The sequence below is a fragment of the Mustela putorius genome, unplaced genomic scaffold, assembly GCF_011764305.1.
Source record: "Mustela putorius furo isolate JIRA1106 unplaced genomic scaffold, ASM1176430v1.1 tig00537248_pilon_pilon_pilon, whole genome shotgun sequence".
Lineage (NCBI taxonomy): Eukaryota > Metazoa > Chordata > Mammalia > Carnivora > Mustelidae > Mustela > Mustela putorius.
This window is the reverse complement of record NW_025422387.1, coordinates 8190191-8205145: the sequence shown is the minus strand read 5'-3', so window position 1 is coordinate 8205145 and position 14955 is coordinate 8190191. Positions and strand designations below refer to the sequence as shown.

Sequence of the window (14955 nt, the reverse complement as noted above, 5' to 3'; positions counted from 1 at the left end):
TCAAAAGCAGGTGACAGCAGCCCATGGTGACACTGGTACTGAAAGTGGTTTAAATGAGAAAACAAGGAAGCCTGAGCGGCTCAGTTGGTTAAGCATCTGCCTTCAGCTCAGGTCGTGATCCTGGAGTCTCGGGATTGAGTCCCGCACTGGGCTCCCAGCCACGGGGAGTCTGCTTGTCCCTCTGACCCTCTCCCCTCTCATGCTTTCTCTTACCCTTTCTCTCCCTCAAATAAATAAACAAAATCTTGGGGTGCCTGGGTGGCTCGGGGGGTTAAGCCTCTGCCTTCAGCTCAGGTCATGATCTCACGGTCCTGGGATCGAGCCCCGCATCAGGTTCTCTGCTCAGCAGGGAGCCTGCTTCCCCCTCTCCCTCTGCCTGCCCCTCTGCCTACTTGTGATCTCTTTCTCTGTCAAATATATAAATAAAACCTTTAATAAATACATAAATAAAATCTCAAAAAAATAAATGAGAAAACAAATGAGATTATGTGAGTGGTGCCACGTTTTAAGACTTCTGATTATGGATTCAATCAGCACCGAGTGTAACTGAGAAGAAATTTCTCATGGCCTGCAAAGTACCGGGACCCCTGCCAGGGCCTCAGAGCAAGGCAAGGAAGGTGGGTCAGAGTACTTGGTTTCAAAGGGCTTCATCTTACACTTGATCCGAGAACTTGGCCTAACCTTCACCATGGGAGTGGGAGGAAGCTTACAGTTTCCTTGTCTACACTCTGAGGTTAGTGAAACTTTTCAAGGCCACTGGAGACTGAGCAGAGATGCGGTCCTGCCGGGCAAGGCCCGAGAGCAGAGGTGGCAGGGTCTGGGATTAAGGCTTGCCACACACCAGTCTGCCCGAACGCCCACCCTCAGGGACGGAACGAACGGGCCCCACTCAGCTTCACCTTCCGCACCTCCAACTGCCCATTTGCAAAATGGGGATGCACGTCGCTACTTCACAAGGCCTGCAGGCGTAAACCAACTGAAACATGACTGCGCACAGCTTCTCCTTCGGTAAGCCAGTGTCACAGCGCTTGCTGCCGCTAACAGAAGAGTAAGGACAGTGGCTCGGGGGAAGACAGACTTCAAGGCAGCATAAAGGGCACGGATTGGCAGCTACTGGATTCACTGCTGGACCTGGGAGTAGGAGCGGAGCCCACAGAGCACTCGTGGGAGGTGTCTGCGAGGATCGGTCCAGAAGTTACCACGCCTTCACCTAGGAGAATCCCCAAACATAACTGAGGCTTTCATGGAAATACAAAACCCCTAAATCACGCCTTCTAAAACAAAAATGAAAAGATATTAGGGCTGCAATATTATGCTTTGTGCTTGCTTTTACAGCTCATATATATATATATATTTTTTTTTAAATTATACTTTAAATATATTTAAACAAATATAAATATATTAAAATGTATTTTTTTTTAATGTGCAATCCAAATACCCCAGCTGTATTCACTTCCTCGGTACATGAAGGGTGGCTACAAGGACAGACTCCGACTCCTCTTTTCCCCACGGAGGGGAAATGCACCCCGTGAAGGCTTTATCATTTGGGACGACAAAGTTAGATGTAGCTTCCCGGCTGAGCCGACTGAGAACTTCCTGATCAACCCTCGATTACAATGGATTGTTCAGGCGCTGTGTCAGCGCGCAGGAACAAAGCAGAAACTTATCTGCCGGATGCAGTCGGAGGCCATGCTTTTTTAGATCAGGAGAGTAGGTCCTTTCTGATCCTAAGGGCTTGGCACGGTGGGACTAGGAAAGGCATGGTGGGCCCGGGCACAGCGGAACAGACTCATCCCAACCTCGCTCTTCTTTTCCTGACCCCTTTCCCCGTGTTGGACGCAGTCCCTGATGTGTCTAGGAGGCACTGCCCTACTCCCCAGGCCAGGTGAGCCTGTGCGAGTACTCCTCAGTTCTGTATGGCCCAGATGTTTCCTGAGGGCCCAGCACGAGGCAGGCAGGGAGCTGAGCTCCAAGGCTGTGTGCAGGACCCAGCCCTGGGGAGGGCCAGAGCCTGGTCAGGAAGGACAGAAAAATGCCAATCCTGGCTCCTGCTGCTACAGGACACTCTGGGAGTTTCCTCTTCACCCACCTCCCAATGTCCAGGGAGAAAAGTCATTCCTATTCAGGGCTCATCCACCTCAGGGTTTCTAAGGAAGAGCATCATGGTGGCTGGGGAAGGCAGCCAGAGTTGGCAAGGGTCACAGGGGAGATGCTGCTCTGTCATCACGTCACTTTCTGGCCCAGACAGACACAGAAGCTCCCTTGCCCTCCTCGACCAAGTTCAAACTCCTGCTATTGGCATTCTAGGCCCTCCAGAAAATAGGTCTGCCTGCTTTGTTCCTAATAATGGCTTGCATCCACCAAGGGCTCCTTCTGGTGTAAAGACCTCCTTCTGGAGGCCAACCAGACCATCGGTCCTTCACAAGCCATACATCTGACTGTAAACCAGGCACCACACGGATGGTCTGCGGTATGCCACCTTGTTTAACCCACGACAGTAAAGGCAGAGCAGATTCACACTCAGCTGGCTTGACCCTCGAGCGCGTACTCTCAACCACCCCTGGTGCTGTCCCCACCAGCACTGTCCCCGCCAGAATTTACTCCAAAGGCAACAAACTCAAATGCCTACAGGCCCCCGGCGGGTAACAACCAGGAGAAGCTGGAGTGTGTGAGACCACGGGTGCTACGTGCTCATCCCGTGATCAAGCGTCGGGCCTGCGCAGTGAAGCCGCTTCTGAAAACACTGTTTGGGCGGAACAAAATAGGTCCACCAGGTCCCCGGGCCACCACACCCGGCTCCAAACACTCCTTGCAGGGCGGCCTGCATGAATTCTCAGACACTTCCCGGAAACATGACGGAAACATGACCGTGTCACTCTCCTGCTGAGAGCACCCTCTCGGGCTTCACCGTCCCCTGGGATAAGGTCCCAGCTCCTTGGCCTGGCCCCAAGGGCAGAGGGCGACGGAACCTTCAAGATCAGAAGCCAGTGTGTCTCCTCCCAACCTTTAACCCAAGCACCCCCCACACCCACCCACTCGACACCTCCAGGCCTCTGCCCCCCTGGTCCCTTCCTCCGGGACAATCTTCACTCCCTGCGCATTTCCTGAAAGACTCCGCCCACTCAAACACAGTCTCTCTAGAGCTTCTGCTTCTGCCACTCCAGCCCCAAATCAGAAAGCCGGACTCCGCCTGCCCCATATCCCACCTCCCCTGCCTTCCTTCTTCTCCTGACCTCCAAATCGCTTCCACGGCTATAATACACACTGCAAAAGGAACGCGCTTTGTACTCATTTGCCTGGAGGCCAACCAGACCATCGGTCCTTCACAAGCCATACATCTGACTCTTTCCTTCCAACCTCCATAGTGGCTGTTCTATGTTCTTCAGAAATAACGCGCCCACCAGCTGAAAAGCTCTACTTCGTTTTTCAGTTGACAAGAAGGCAGTGATTGTTAACATAAGAAGAATTAGGAGACGGATACTAGCTATTAGACTATTACTTTTTTTGATTTCTAAGCTTGAATGTTCTACATCTCAAAGTAAAAGCCCCCCAAAAAAAAGTCCCAGCCAGCTTGGTTCAAATAGCTAAGAACAAAGAGGAGAATCTTTAAGTTGGACAGAATGCAGATGAGACGAATGGGAAGTGGGTCCTCCAGCAGTCACAGAAATCGCAACCCAGAGGAAGGAAAGGATAAACAGAAAAGGAAGACAAAGGCGTTTGTGGGAGATGCTCCTGCCTGTTCTGTGCTCTCATCCTTCCGTGCCCAAGGCACACCTATCCCCCAGCTCCGGCCTCCAGGCCACAGATGGATGAAATCTGGTCTTCCTCTGGGCAAATTATGTGGAAGCAGAGAGAAAAACCTCCCGGCCAGTTCCAAGTCCCACTGAATGCCACCCAAAGGTCAAGAACATCTTATGGGCCACAGTTCCTTGGTCAGCTGTATACTGTTTTCTGACTTTGAGGTGGCTGGTTCTGAACAGAAAGCCGAGGCTGACTTGGTGGGCTCTTGCTCAGCAGTCATAAAGCAGCAGCCCACTGACCAGATTTTATTTGGTCGGCTGTGTTTAAGAAATGAGAACTGTTGGGGCGCCTGGGTGGCTCAGTGGATTGGGCTGCTGCCTTCGGCTCGGGTCATGGTCTCAGGGTCCTGGGATCGAGTCCCGCGTCGGGCTCTCTGCTCAGCGGGGAGCCTGCTTCCCTCTCTCTCTCTCTCTGGCTGCCTCTCTGTCTACTTGTGATTTCTCTCTGTCAAATAAATAAATCTTTAAAAAAAAAAGAAAGAAAGAAATGAGAACTGTTACTGACACTTAAAAGTCAGAAGACTTCTGATTAAAAGTGTAGCTGTTTTTTTCTTTTAAGATTTTTTTATTTATTTGTCAGAGAGAGAGAGAGAAAGGGAGAGAGCACAAGCAGATGGAATAACAGGCAGAGGCAGAGAGAGAAGCAGGCTCCCCGCTGAGCAAGGAGCCTGATGCAGGACTTGATCCCAGAACCCTGGGATCGTGACCTGAGCCGAAGGCAGTGGCTTAACCCACTGAGCCACCCAAACGCCCCTAAAAGTGTAGGTTTTGACTTCTCCTGATGCCATGGAAAATCTGGTAACGACCAGCCTGTGGGCCTACACAGCAGCAGGTGCCAGAGTGAAGGAAGGGGCAGCAGGAGCGGCAGCACCAGGAAGCAATGGCCCAGGCCCGCCGGGCCCCAGCACCTACGCTACAGGTTCAGTTCCGCTGAACCAGATCTTCTCAAGTGGTTCGAAGAGAGGGAAGTGCGTGCATTTCCAGCGAAATAAGTCCTTCCCACAAAGCACAAACAAGGCAAAAGGGGTCCTCGGTGCCCAAGGCAGCCCAAACACCCATGACCTAACTCAGTTATCCAGTCCAAGGACATCCTCCAGGAGGGCCCGGATGTGGGGGTCGCCTATCCCAGGAACCACTGACCTCAGGGGGTCACCCACCTCAGGGCCCCCAGCCAGCCTTCTGAGCGTCATGCCACATTCCCAAGCTGGTGTTCCTTCGTTCTTTTCTCTTCTCCAATCTGGACTCCTCCAAGTTCTCATTTTCAGCCCCACCACCATGAAGGAAAGTTGAGCCCAATGCCTGTGTGAAGGAAGAGATGAGGAAGGGCTTGTGTGGCGGAGAGAGCCGGAGTTTTCTACTGGGGGGAGTCGTGGGTGTCCTTTGTGGTCTGGTTTTTCACTTGCCCATGTTTCCTGGTTCCTCTGTGAGGATCCAACTGTTTGTACAATGACACCCCATTGGCTTGGATATTTTTACACTATGAAAAGGAGCTCTAGGTATGGAACTCCAATTTAGAAGAATGCGCCTCGTAGGAAATAAAGGTTAAAAAAAAAAGAGAGAGAGAGAGAGAGAGGGAAACCGACGTCCTTTTGGAAAAGAAAATTGAGCCTAAAATTCTCCCTCTTCCCACAGAGTTTACCTCTTGGCATGTGGCACTTGAGGTAAGGGCCAGAGTCTGGGGTTAGAAGACCTAAGTCGATGCCATGGCACTTCCTGGCTGCGTGACCTTGGGGAAGTTTCCAACCTCCCAGAGCATCAGTTTCCTCGCCTGTCGGACAGGGATCCTGAAGGTGCCAGCAACGCACATCCACTGGAAGCATCCAAAGAGAGCACCAGCATGAGCAAAGAGCCTCTGAACACTGCTGGGCACACGGTAGGGGCATTGCACCCGAGAGCCTTGATCTTTATCATGTAAGACCTTACTTGGCTTGGATTGACCAGGAGAGAAGGGAAGGAGTGAAAAAATGTCCAAATCAGGGAATTTGCCCCAGCAAAGGGATAAGAATGGAGAGCCACCCCGTGGGCTTTCTGAACAGCAAGGTGGGATGGAGTCAGTCTGGGAACCGCCATCAGCCTTGGGGGTTCCCCTCAAGAGCCTGGGTTTCCCCCCTGGGCCACCCTTCGAGGCAGCCTCAGGGAGGACACGGCCATCAGGAGCCCCCAGAGACGCACTGCTGTGAGCCATCAAGGCCCTCCCAGGTTCCCTCCCTGACTTGGAAGCTGAGAAGCCAGCTGCTCTGGCTGCCGGAGCACTCCGGAGCAAACGCGAGGCGATGGGGAGAGAACAGGGCAGCCCGCGCTCCAGCCTGCACCCAGCTGCCATGACTGCCATTTCGCCGTGGCGGTGTCCTGCGTGTGGAGGGGAGAGATGGCATTTCATGGCAGGGGGGCCCGAGGCAACAGACAGGATCCCCTGTGAAGATGTGGAGGGCTGAGGAAGCGAAAGGCTTCAAGTCTGAGTTAGGAGGCTGGAACCCAGCAGGCCGCCTGCTTGCTCATTTTAATGGGTGCCTCCGTGGGCCTGGTGACACCGGCGTTCTGCCTTAGTGAGGCCCGAAGAAAGCCTGGGGAATGACTCTGCGGAGCCAAATGCCCAGGCTCCCTGGGAGGCTGTGGAAATCTAATTGCTGTTTGGTTTCCAGCTGCCACGCTGCCACTGCTTCCTGGCTCGCCCGTAGCCACCCGTGGGCCAGGAGTGAAGCAGACAGGATTCAGATCCTGGCCTGCATTCAGGACTCCTGCTCCTGTACCATGATGTTCCAAAGCAGCAGCCCAGTCTCCAGACATGACACCACCACCTATGACTGGCTGAGCATGTCTCATGGGGAGAGCATGCACGTGATCTCACTACCTCCCAGCAACCCTCCTGGGAGAAGCTAGCATGACCCCACTCTACAGATGAGGAGACTGAGGCTTATAGAGGCAAAGATCCCTGTGTAGCTCGGGCTGGCACCCTGGAGCTTGACTCTAGAGCCCGCATGCTGAACCAGTCCCCCATCCAGGCTATCATAAGGAACAAAAGCTATATGAGTCCCTTGGGCAGAGTTCACTCTTTGACAAGGACATTGGGCAAAAACTACAGCCCCAGATTTCTGCGATGAAGAGTTCACCTGTGGGGTTGGTCATTGGGTGGACAGCGCCCCTGCTCTTTCCCAGATCATCCTGGCTATTCCTGCCCCAAGGCCAATGGCTCTGGCCCACCTTGACTGAGCCTGGTGCCGACTGCATGAAGACTCTGGCAAAGGAGCCAGGATGTCACATGCTGGCCCCCTATAAGGGGGCAGTCGCCCTCTACATTGCTAGATAGGGAATGAGTGAAGGAATTGCTAGATATGGAATGAGTGAAGGAAGTCCCAACAGCATATCAGGCATCAGGGTGGAGGAGGAAGAGGGGGCTCCTCTTCCCTGTTACCTTAGGCATTATCCCTGCATGGCTTGTCACCTGGAAACCAGGGACCAGGGACCACTGGCACCAGAGTAGCCCCATGACATGAAGTGTCTCAGCTATTCCCCTCGACCCCAATCCTTTTTATACGCAGAGAAAGCACAGAGCGCAGCCCCATCTTAGGCAACTGTTGGACCAAAAGGCAATGAGCAGGCAAAAGCTGAGTGTGTCCAGAACTCCCTTGGAAAATACTTTGTCCTGCCCCCAGCGCTCAGACGCTGTGGCATAGAGGCCGTCTAGACCACTGCTGGGTACGCGGTGCACACCGTGAGCTATTTTGAAACCAGCCTGTCAAGTGCCAGCTCCACTGCCCGTTTTCAAGGTTATTCCTAATTTCCAGGCTTTAAATACCTCTGCTTCTACCTGCCTCCTTTATCAAGTCGACATCTTCTGCCGATGAGTCACTCATTAGCATTTCGGCAGCCACTCTTAGAGCCCAAAGACATCTGAGTCTTGGATAAAAATCCATTCTTGCCCACAAAGGGAAAAAAGAAAAAATGATCCCAACCCTCCAGTGTCCTGCCGAGATAACGCCCCAGCACGGAACCCCCTCCTCTCCCGCCCCCGTGCAGGGTCAAAGGTCACAGGCAGCACTGCCAGGTTCCTGCGCACGCGCATGTGAGGAGAGGGCAAGGAGGGTTACAGGCTGAACTGTGTCCCCCGAAACTTCCCATGTTGAAGTTCTAACCCCAGGACCTCAGAATGTGGCTGTATTTTAAAGAGGTGATTGAGGTAAAATGAGGTCCTGTGGCTGGGCCCTCATCCAATCTGACTGGTGTCCTTGTAAAAATGGATGAGGACCCAGACACCCAGACTAAGGGACGAGCATGTGAGGACACAGTCGGAAGGCGGCTGTCTTCAGGGAAAGCAGGGAGGTCTCAGAAAAGAAAACTAACCCTGCTGATACCTTCATCTTGGACTTCCAGCTTCCAAAACTGTCAGAAAATGAACTTGGGTGGCTTAAGCCCCCACTCTGTGCTATACGTCATGGTCGCTCCAGCTGCCATGTCCTCCACAAAGGAGGACACAGGTACAGAGCCGCCAGAAGGCCCGTGACAGCTGCTGGTTGGGCAGGGGCCCAAGCTCGAGCAAGGCTCACACTCTTAGAAAGCTGGCTTGGGTCTCAGTGGTTCATGCCCGCATAGCTGCCAGTTCTGCTGTGTGAATTCAGCCAACTCCTTGACACTGCAAGGGTTTATGTTAGCCACAGCCTGGGGGCGACGGTGGCCGCCTCCAGGGCAATCGGCCTTGAGCAGTGAGGCTCCAAGCACTGGTTAGGAGAAGACAAAGGGGGAGATGTCGCCCACTTCTGACCAGGGCCCTGACAGCCACACGCACGAGCCAGCTACAAGGCTCCAGAAACCCAGCGAGGTTTATTTCCACCATGATTTGTTGAGGACCTATATACAGTAGGCATGGAGCTGAGGGATACGAAGATGAATGGAACTCGGGGCGCAGGAGGTAATCAGATGGTTAAACAAGTCATTACCACACAGTCAGCGACTTGTAATCGTGGAAGCCTCATCTAGATACCGAAGCAGAAAAGGGCAGTGAGTAATTAGCTATGTCGGGAAGGGGAGGTTCGGTGAAGCCTTCAAAGAGATGGGATTATCAGCAGGATTCCCTAAACAGAACTTAAACAGAACTGGAAACAAGCAACAACACTAAACAGGAGGCTGGGAAAAACCTTCCAGAGTCGCCCGCAACGCAGAGAGGTTTAAGACACAGTAGTTTCGAAAAACTGAAGGCAGTATGACACTGGGGGCTAAGGCTGGAAATGATTCTGCTTCGGCAAGAAGGTGCCAGAACACGCAAGGCCTTGAACACCAGCTAAAGAGCTTGGCCTGTTTCCCATAGGGGACAGTGAGATCCTGGGGAGCTGCAAGCTGTGGAGAGTACTGGGTCCAGTTTTAGACATGCTGCTCAGACAGCAGGGTTGGGGGACGCTGAGTAGAAGATCAATGCCAAATCCAAGCACAAAATAACACACGTCAAACTGCCCTCAGACAGGCCCCACCGTCTTGCCAACAAGACTTTGTGGATTATACATGAGTTCCCAGAGGTCTGAGCAAATGACCTAGTAAGAGGGTGAGAAGGGAAACTGAGGCACCAACACACTGTGCAGAAAGCACAGTTTCTTTGGGCCTTGACGGTTTTATATTTCATTGTTCTTTTTTCCTTTTTTTTTTTTTTTTTTTGAGAGAGAGAGGGAGCATGAGAGGGGGAGGGTCAAAGGGAGAAGCTGACTCCCTGCTGACCAGGCAGCCTGATGTGGGACTTGATCCTGGGACTCCAGGATCATGACCTCAGCCCAAGGCAGTCCCTTAACCAAATGAGACACAGACGCCCCTTTCGTTGTTTTTAACAGCCAAAGAAGCTACCAACTTCACCAAGACAAGAATAGCCTCACTAGAGGCCCATCCAAGGTCGGTTTTATTGTCTACTTGGCCTAATTCCCACTCAAGCTCCATCAGTGGTTCAAAATCTGATCTTGACACAGAACTAAGTTGCTCTTCCCACTCTGATCCACAGGGCAGCCAGACACCCGGGCCATCAGCTCTGGTGCTGTGGAAGGACTTAAAAGAGGCACCCAGATAATGACCAGGATTCCAATTTAGAATCTTGAGCCCGACTACTTCCAGAATGACCCACACCCTTAGTATGTCAACCGCCTAACCCTGCAGTCCATTCCTTTGTTGGCCATGGACCTGGCCACCCTCCACACTAGGGAGTATCCTACTTTGAAGCTGAGACTGGGGGGGGGGGAGAACCTGGGTGCCCCAGTCGGTTGAGCATCCAACTCATAACATAAAACATTAAAAAAAAAAGGAAAAGCAGCAGCAGCAGCTAAGACTAGGTCACATTCATTTACATCACTTTCTTCAAAACACCTTTACACAGTGGTGTGGGGGTGGACGGCAGAGGGGCATTATTGCTTACTAGCTGTGTGACCTTGGACATGTTACCCAACCTTTCTGAAGCTGCTCCTTCCTCTGTGATATGGGAAATAACAGTAATTTTATCTTGAGGTTCTGTGACAAGATTAGTATACGTAAATGCTAATGGCTAGTGCTTGCATTTATTAAGGGCTCCTGATGGAACAGGAGGAGGAGCAGGAGAGCAGGAGAGCAAAAAAGGGAGGAGGGGGAGGCGAGTCCAACAGTCCTGGGTTCAAATTGATGCTCAACCACGTGCTTGGCTGTGTGACCTTGGGCATGTCATTTTACCTCTCTGACTCATGGTTTCCTCCTCTGTCAAACAGGGATAATACTGCCTACCCTGCAAAAGGATCTTAGTTAAGATAACAGATAGGAAAGAGCCTCATACTTAGCCCGCCAGCTCTAGGGCATTTAAGACGCCAGCCTGAAATCAGAGACACTGATTTCTCGGCCCTGAATGGAGCTTAGGGAAGAATCTGATTTCTATTCCAATTTCCCTGGACCACCCAGCCGCACCACTTTAAGTGGGGTGAACATGCTGAAGCAAGGAGAGGCCAGTTTATAGGGAACCAGCACTCCCACCCCCAGGATCACTGCTGTTCTTCAACACTTCCAAGGGAAGGCTGCAGAGTTCCCTGCGACTGAGCAGGGTTCTCTCCGGACAAAGGAGACGGGAGAGCCAGGCTCGTGGACTGGAGGAGAGCAGTACCCCTCTGTGCCGGCTCAGGAGCACCGCCAGCAGATGCAACATCCATTTGGTGAGAAGATCCTAAAGCAGGAGTCCCTGACATCTTAGGACCCTCCACAAAATGAAAGTTATTTTAAATTCTCCTGGACCCAGTGGCTCCGGGACAAGGACCAGAAAGCTTCTTAAGGTCTCTCCTTGTGCCAGAAACACAATTAAAATGTAAAAAATTTAAAGCTCACCTCCCTTAGGGTCACTTTGTACTCAGCTCTGGTTTAAGAGGAAGACAAAGCAAAACCCCAAACCCTCAAATCAATGTATCACGACCAATGCTTGCCACAGCCCCCACCCCCGCCACCCTGTCCTGGGCAATGCAGGGACTGAGCTCAGCGTGGAGAAGCAGTCATCTCTGCTTTCCTGCCAACGGTTTCAGGTTGGGCAGAGGAGGCTGGTGTTGAAATCTGTTTCTTTTTTTAACATGGAATGGGGCAGGGAAGCTAGCCAAAGAGCAGATTTGCCCAAGGTCCTCACCAAGCATCCACAAGCCAGGGTATTTCAAGTGCAAGGGAGGTAAGGCCCTGAGGGAGGCAAAAGCCCCGGGAAGGTCAGCCTAGGCAGTCCCTGGAAGCATCCCTAAGCTAGGACTAGTCTAGGACTAGCTAGATTAGGACTCCATGGTCTCCCAGTAGTGTGTGTCAGAACTCAGGGGTCAGACATGGGGTCAGGCATTAGCATACACGCATCTACTACCAGGCCACCAAGCCCACAGCTCACCCCCTGAAACAGAAAAGCTGTGCCCCGTCCCCAGTGCACCCCACAGTCTTACTTCTGCTAGGCACCTCTTCTTGGCCCAGGCCGTTGGAGGGAGCTAGTGGGCCACCGCCACCCTCATCCAAGGTCAAGATGAGGGGAACGTCGTCATCTAAACTCACGGCCATGCTCTCCTCTCTGGCAGCCCTCAGGATGCGATGTCCAGAGCTTTGAACAGTCTCTGCTTTGAGCTTCCTTTCAAAGCCACTGGCCCAGAGGTGCTCTTCAGAAACTCCTCCATCAGAGGCATCTTCTAGGGGTTGGGGGATAAAAAGAGAAAAACAATTATCAAAATACAACCACTATGGACGACAAAGTTCTGGAATTAGAGAGTAGCAACGGTTGCATAACCATGCAAATGTACCAAAAACTACTGAACTGTACCCTTTAAAATGGTGGATTCTTTACAGTATGTGAATTATATCTTAATGAAGAATATTACAGTAACAGCATTAAAATATGGGAGGAGGAGAGCCTGGGTGGCTCAGTGGGTTAAAGCCTCTGCCTTCCGCTCAGGTCATGATCCCAGGGTCCTGGGATCGAGCCCCACATCTGGCTCTCTGCTCTGCCGGGAGCCTGCTTCCCCACCCTCTCTCTGCCTGCCTTTATGCCTACTTGTGATCTCTCTCTCTGTGTCAAATAAATAAATAAATAAATTTTTTAAAAATATGGGAGGAGACTCTGTAAAAACAAATACTGAAAATTTACATGTAATTATGTCTGGAGATTGAGATTATGGCTAATATGTTCTACCTCCATCCCTCTTTTCCCTTGTTTGTGTGTTTTGTGAGGATTTTAAAGATGTAAAAAAAAATACAACCATTAAAATAATAGTAGTTCATACTCCATGAACACTTCCTATGTCCTGGGGGTTCTCCTAGCAATTTTTAAGTAAACCTAATTGAAACTTTGTAAGAATAAACAGGATTACTAGCCCCCATTACAGAGTGGGAGACTCTAGGCTCAGAGAGATTTAAGTAACTTGCCCAAAAACCCATAGTTAGAAAGCCCAACTTTGAACGACAGTCTGGTTCCAGATCTGTTATCCCATCAACCACTCTACAATTTCTCCAAGACCCAGCCTTGGTATTTACATAGCACCTAACTCCACTGATTTGTAGGGTTAAGCATGCCAGATCACCTATACATGCCCAGCTCATTCTTATATAGGTATTATTCTCCTAGGTTTTGGTGTTTTAGGAGGAAGAAGAAGAGTATTTTTTAAAATGATGTCCAGAGTCACACAGAAAAAGTGCTCATCCTGAACTCCCAAGTTTAAAGCACTCAGAACTAGCCTGTTACAGTTCCTATTTATACACATTCCCATTTCCGCTGAGTAGGACCAAATGCAAAGTAAAGACTCAGCAGATCTGACAGCAGACCTTTGAACTTGAACCCAGCTGCAGGTTCCTTCCTCAAGCTGAGGCCTTCTGGGCTCAATCAAGTCTGCCTCCAAACTCACCCACTAAAAGGCAACCTGGCAATTTGCATCTTTCACACATCATCAGAGTTAAGTTCCTGTGCGTCTAATATCTTCTTAAAACTAGACAGCAAAAGTGAGCCCCATTCTGTTTGCTAAGCCGGTTGCTCTCTGTCCAGCCAACTTCCTGTTAAGACTTCTTTTAAGTTTCCCCCAGGTCTGGGGATTCATTTTACTCTGCAGTCCCAATAATGGAGAGACAAAAGAGGAAATCCCAAATGAGACGCTACCATTCGGCTGTCTTAAGAACTACGTGTGTTATTTGTTTTAACTTTTTACCGCAGGTATTTTCAAACATACTCAAAAACAGAATTATGTAAAGGAACTTCCTTGTATCCAACACTCAGCTTTGACAATTAACAAGACCCGTGTTTATTCTACAGGAGAGAGAATCAATCAACCTTCTCATCTTATTGAGAAGAGGGTTCTAAATTTTTATCACTGTTATCGTAAGGGCTAGAGGTTTTTCCTTTTACTGTTTCAGTCACGACTTTTTGCCTGCAATGCATGCAGTATCTTAGCTCTGTGGACCTCAACTTGGGTGACTATTCCCCCCACCAGGGGACCTCAACTTGGGTGATTATTCCCCACCCAGGGCATACCAGCAACACACACAGAGACATTTTTGATTATCATAACTAGGGGCGGGGGTGCTCTTAGGCAGACGGCAGGGATGCCCCTAAACATCCATCCTACAAGGCACAGGCGACACCTACCACAGTACAGAAATATGTGGCTCAAATGTCAACAGCGCTGCTGTTGAGAAATACTATTTAGCTAATATCCCCACTTCACAGATGAGGAAAACTGGGGCTTAGGGGAGTTAACTTAATCCGCCTTTTACAAGCAGGAAACTAGGAGAGCCCAGATTTCACCAGGGCAGTCTGAACTCAGTCTGAATGCCCACTTAACCATTTCCCTCTACCTCCTGGCAGAACCAGGCCCCCAGTTTGAAGTCAAGCCCATCATTTTGCAGAGAAGGAAAGAGTGAGGCCCAGAGGGGAGAAGGGACTTGCCCAAGGTCACCCAGTGCAGGACTCCTGAGTCCTAGCCCAGGGCTCCTTCGCCGGACTTTTCTTCTCCCTCTATGGAGGACCCAGAAGGGACGGGTCACCCGCGGGGACAGGTCCCAGGAAAGCGGGCCATCAGCCATGCCTGACCCGGGCACGAGTCTCTGTGGGTGGGGCGCCTCAGGGCGCGGGGGAGCCGAGCAGATGGCGGGGTGGGGTGGGGGACAAGGAATGCGGGCTCCAGCTCCACGTGCTCCCAGCCCTGGTCCGGCCCCCGCGTGGGGGTCGCCCCAGGAAGCCGGGAGGGAGGAGAGCGGGCGCCAAGCCCCGGCCCGGGCTGGAGGGAGGAAAAGCGCCGCGATGACTCCCCCGCAGCGGGTCTGGGACCGCCCTGCCCGCCTCCCACTGCCCCGTGCACAACGCAACCCCTCACTCCGCGCCCTCTGACCCCTGACCCCTGCCCTCTCCGTCAGGCCGTCACTCGCACCCCTCGGATTCTTACACGCGCCGCCCCAGCAACCCGGACCGCGCGCCGGGGTCCGCACCGCGAAGCCCAGCCCGCGGGCGCCGCCGCCACCAAAGCCCCGAGCCTGGAGCTGTTGCAACCACCGCAAGCGCCGCCACTTCAGCTGCTGCCACCACAGCAGCTGCGCCAGCTCTCCCATCCACCGCCTACCGTCCCTTCAACCCTGCCGGCCCCGCCCCATTTCCCCTTTGCCGGGACCTATTGGCTACCTAGGCTGCATGATGAGCCTTGATTGGCCAAGCCTCACGTCCTTCCCCAGT

General features: G+C 51.9%; 1 protein-coding gene across 6 annotated transcripts in view; it reads right to left on the bottom strand.

Moving 5' to 3' along the window:
- TPCN1 (two pore segment channel 1) overlaps positions 1-14860 on the bottom strand; it is a 59426-nt gene extending 44566 nt beyond the window's left edge. For 3 of the 6 annotated variants that reach the window (XR_006604762.1, XM_013056558.2, XM_045073572.1), the window contains exons 1-2: positions 14672-14859; positions 11696-11929 (exon numbers count right to left, since the gene is read on the bottom strand). Coding sequence is in view for 5 of the 6 variants with exons in the window: in XM_013056558.2 (XP_012912012.1) it covers positions 11696-11929; positions 14672-14834 (397 nt within the window). In the remaining variant the exon portion in view is untranslated. Of the gene's footprint in view, positions 1-11695; positions 11933-14671 lie in introns of all 6 variants that reach the window. The other 3 variants (XM_045073571.1, XM_013056559.2, XM_045073574.1) reach the window with 3 other exon arrangements.
- Positions 14861-14955: the final 95 nt, after the last annotated feature.